At 42.0% G+C, this 5,000-nt stretch overlaps 1 protein-coding gene across 2 annotated transcripts in view; it reads right to left on the bottom strand.

The window, feature by feature from the left end:
* The window catches only part of tmem39a (transmembrane protein 39A), a 33,583-nt gene that overhangs the window by 10,421 nt on the left and 18,162 nt on the right, over positions 1-5,000 (bottom strand). For both annotated transcript variants that reach the window (XM_062069898.1, XM_062069904.1), the window contains exons 3-5: positions 3,345-3,567; positions 675-758; positions 449-603 (exon numbers count right to left, since the gene is read on the bottom strand). In XM_062069898.1, coding sequence (XP_061925882.1) covers positions 449-603; positions 675-758; positions 3,345-3,567 — 462 coding nt within the window. The remainder of the gene's footprint in view (positions 1-448; positions 604-674; positions 759-3,344; positions 3,568-5,000) is intronic.

Raw genomic sequence — 5,000 nt, 5'->3', positions numbered from 1 at the left:
TTGTGTGCTTGTGCTTGTCACTCAACATGACATGTTGCATCACCCCACATCATCCTCGCTGCTGGATTCTGCCGGCTAAAAGATGACATCAAGTATGTTACACAAGCACAATTCTTCTTCAATTTCCCTCGGGATCAATAAAGTATCTTTTGGTATAAAAAAAAAAGGTATTTCTTTGGGGAAAAAAAAGGGCATAAAACATAAACAAAGCAACTGTATGGTAACGGATAGATCTGAAGTTGACAGTAGAAAAAAATGATTGAGCCCATTTTGGGTTCCAAGGACCTCTAACATTCCCCAACATTGAGGGGAGCCCTAATGTTTTGAAGATGAAAAATATCAAAATGGCCCAGGCATGATTTCATCTCTCAGTGCAAAAGTTTGGACACCCCTGTAGTAAACAATCACACGACAACATGTCACAAGCTGGGAAACCATCGTGACTCACGGGTATCCTATGAAGAGCAGGTTGAGGACCGAGTGGTTCTTGCAGAGGTTGACCAGGGTCCAGCAGAGAACCCAGCCACACAAGGTGAGAAGACAGAGCCTGGCGGCGATCAGGACCACGTAGCCCACAATGGAGCCCCTGCTGCTCTGAGACACCTGTGCACAGAGGCGGGGACATTGGTCTCCTTGAATGATGGGCGGATAAAACAGCACGTAACCTGCTTGACCTCGGAAACTATCTTCCACACCAGCCTCCTGGCCAACATGACGGTGATGAAGATGGCCAGGTGGTAGTCCATCAGATGGAAGTTCTGCAGGAAACACAAACAGGTCAAACAGTGGATGTAAACTTTGTGTTGGAGGACACGATTCATCTTGGACTTGGGGGGAAAAAAGTAGGAAAAACTGACTGGACTTCTAAAGCCAGGATTCCTGCTCTCAGCCATGGACCGAGGCAACTGACTGGACTTCTAAAGCCAGGATTCCTGCTCTCAGCCATGGACCGAGGCAACTGACTGGACTTCTAAAGCCAGGATTCCTGCTCTCAGCCATGGACCGAGGCAACTGACTGGACTTCTAAAGCCAGGATTCCTGCTCTCAGCCATGGACCGAGGCAACTGACTGGACTTCTAAAGCCAGGATTCCTGCTCTCAGCCATGGACCGAGGCAACTGACTGGACTTCTAAAGCCAGGATTCCTGCTCTCCGCCATGGACCGAGGCAACTGACTGGACTTCTAAAGCCAGGATTCCTGCTCTCAGCCATGGACCGAGGCAACTGACTGGACTTCTAAAGCCAGGATTCCTGCTCTCAGCCATGGACCGAGGCAACTGACTGGACTTCTAAAGCCAGGATTCCTGCTCTCAGCCATGGACCGAGGCAACTGACTGGACTTCTAAAGCCAGGATTCCTGCTCTCAGCCATGGACCGAGGCAACTGACTGGACTTCTAAAGCCAGGATTCCTGCTCTCAGCCATGGACCGAGGCAACATCTACGTGCATTATTTCATAGAAAGACCATTATTTTACATTGTTTCCTATGGAGGAATGTGCTTCCATATACAAACTAGAGAAACCACTTAAGTTTGTAAATGGAGGTTCCACTGTATGCTGGGTACCGGCGTGTTCTAGGAACTGTTGGTCACTTCCCGGGCGGGAGGACAAGGCACGGACTAAATATCAATATTTTCAGTATTTACCGGAAAGGTCCCAAAGATCGTGATGGACAGGTGGGTTGTTGTAAAGAATACTTATCAATTAGTTCATTGTAAAATAATGAGTCTTCATGCATTTTGTACAGTAAAGATCTGAAAAAACAAAAAAAATACTTAAAACAATCATTATGAAATCATTTCCGGGGGCTGACTTATTCCACGCATTGATTTCTGTTTCCATAGCGACTTCCGGTGTGTTCCTACTTCCGAATACAAAACGCTTGTGTGTTGTAATCATGGCAGACTTGGTAATAAGACAACGAAGACGCTTATTTTTTGGACAAACGGGGATTTACAACCTTATCTTTTTGAAGCTGAATATACGGAGGATGAACTGCTGCTTCTAGAAGCCAGCACGAAGGAAGAGTGAGAGGTTGGAGCAGACGAAAGCCGAGAATGTGAGGCAAAAGTGACTCGAAGCGGCAAATGTAGAATTTGGAGAAAAGCTAGTTCGACATAAATGGAGTGCTTACCCAAATAAACCGGAAAAAACATCCCCGGCCAGCTAGATCGGACGAACAACTGTCCATTGAATGAGTCACACTATAGATCATGATACATGCGTGTTATTACAACTACAGTACATACACTGTCTGGCTAGCTGTGTACAATCAAAACATGGAATAATACTTTACAGATTCTGTAATACGATGTTTTTCACTCAGTACAGATTGGTGTCCTATCACAGTGTTGTGTATTACAAACTCAAACACGTTCTATTTTATCTATAGATGTCCGATAATTATCGGCCGATATATGCGTTAAAATGTAATATCGGAAATTATCGGTACCGGTTTTTTTTATTATCGGTATCGTTTTTTTGTTTTTTGTTTTTTTTTTATTAAATCAACATAAAAAACACAAGATACACTTACAATTAGTGCACCAAGCCAAAAAACCTCCCTCCCCCATTTACACTCATTCACACAAAAGGGTTGTTTCTTTCTGTTATTAATATTCTGCTTCCTACATTATATATCAATATATATCAATACAGTCTGCAAGGGATACAGTCCGTAAGCACACATGATTGTGCGTGCTGCTGCTCCACTAATAGTACTAACCTTTAACACTTCATTTTACTAATTTTCATTCATTACTAGTTTCTATGTAACTGTTTTTATATTGTTGTACTTTCTTTTTTATTCAAGAAAATGTTTTTATTTTATTTATCTTATTATTTTTTATTTTTTTTAAAGTACCTTATCTTCACCATACCTGGTTGTCCAAATTAGGCATAATAATGTGTTAATTCCACGACTGCATATATCGGTTGATATCGGTATCGGTAATTAAAGAGTTGGACAATATCGGAATATCGGCAAAAAGCCATTATCGGACATCCCTAATTGTATCTCTTTCAGGAATTAGCTTAGTGTTCACTCTTACAATAACAATGTTGCTACAGTTAGTTATTATACATGTTACGCAACGTAAATTCAGTATTGTTGACCCTTTTTGAAAGCATTTTAAAGTGATTTAGAGGTAGAATTGATTGCTAACATTAGCTGCATTGCTAGCCACCAAGAATGAGACCATTTTTACATGTTAGAAAGCGGGAAAAAATAACTTTTTGTGGTCTTGTCTCTTCATAACGATTGTGAAGGCTCCCTTCTCACAGTAGTACCACCAAAACAAAAAGTAGTACACAAACTGAGTAAATGAAGAGTGGGTATTTCCTTACGAGTGAGGTAGAGGCCGGCGGGTGGCTGTATGGGTACCACCACACGGTCTTGTAGATGTTGATGTACTGGACAAACAAGGCCACCAGCAAGTAAAAAAAGAGGAGGAACTCGAAGAGCAGGTTACTGTCCAGCGGGAGCTCGGGAATCCTCGAGTGGCGGACGGGCTCTGGCGTTATGAGGGCTGAGATGGGTGGTGCGGACAGACCCACCGAGTTACTGTTCCTGCAAGACAACACACACCTGCAGTCAGAAGAAACATCTTCTAACATCTCAGAAGCTTCAACCATTCCCCCCAAAAACACTATATAGGGATGGGTACCCATAGGGTACACTACCAATCCTTGGTACCGGGACTAAATGGTACCAATTTTCAGTACTTTGATGCGTGTTAATAATTAGGGTCCGCCCTGTACCCAGTACAAAGGACTCCCTCAGGAATTAGGGTACTGGTTACAAAGGAACCTATTGTTATTGTAAGGTTTTATTATATTATTCTTTCTTTTTTCTTCCGCACCGTTGCGCACTACTTTGCCCCCCTTAACATGCTTCAAAACTCACCAAATTTGACACACACATGGAAAAAGTGTGCCAGACCACTTTATTAAAAAAACCTAACCCCAAAAATCTAAACTGCTCTCTAGCGCCCCCTAGGAAGTAAATTGCCTCTAACTCCCACTAGGAATGTCGTAGAGACATGAAACAAAAACCTCCATGTAGGTCTCACTTAGACCTACCTTTCATAACTTCACATCCTCGGGCAAAAACCAACAGGAAGTTGGCAATTTCCCCTTCAAGACAAAAAATGACTAAAAACACTCATTTTTGATTTTTGAGCTGTAATTTGACCCCCTTAAAATACTTCAAAACTCAATTGGTTCATTGTAAAATAATGAGTCTTCATGCATTTTGTACAGTAAAGATCTGAAAAAACAAAAAATATACTTAAAACAATCATTATAAAATCATTTCCGGGGGCTGACTTATTCCACGCATTGATTTCTGTTTCCATAGCGACTTCCGTTGTGTTCCTACTTCCGAATACAAAACGCTTGTGTGTGTTCTAATCATGGCAGACTTGGTAATAAGACAACGAAGACGCTTATTTTTTTGGACAAACGGGGATTTACAACCTTATCTTTTTGAAGCTGAATATACGGAGGATGAACTGCTGCTTCTAGGAGCCAGCACGAAGGAAGAGTGAGAGGTTGGAGCAGACGAAAGCCGAGAATGTGAGGCAAAAGTGACTCGAATCGGCAAATGTAGAATTTGGAGAAAAGCTAGTTCGCCATAAATGGAGTGCTTACCAAAACAAACCGGAAAAAACATCCCCGGCCAGCTGGATCGGACGAACAACAGTCCATTGAATGAGTCACACTATAGATCATGATACATGCGTGTTATTACAACTACAGTACATACACTGTCTGGCTAGCTGTGTACAATCAAAACATGGAATAATACTTTACAGATTCTGTAATACGATGTTTTTCACTCAGTACAGATTGGTGTCCTATCAGTGCTGTGTATTACAAACTCAAACACGTTCTATTTTATCTATAGATGTCCGATAATTATCGACACCCCAAAAATCTAAACTGCTCTCTAGCGCCCCCTAGGAAGTAGAGTAAGTAAATTGCCTCTAACTCCCACTAGGA

The sequence above is a fragment of the Entelurus aequoreus genome, linkage group LG02 (assembly GCF_033978785.1).
Source record: "Entelurus aequoreus isolate RoL-2023_Sb linkage group LG02, RoL_Eaeq_v1.1, whole genome shotgun sequence".
Taxonomy (NCBI): Eukaryota; Metazoa; Chordata; class Actinopteri; order Syngnathiformes; family Syngnathidae; genus Entelurus; species Entelurus aequoreus.
Note: the sequence above shows the minus strand (reverse complement) of the source record. Positions and strands in the feature narration are given on the sequence as shown.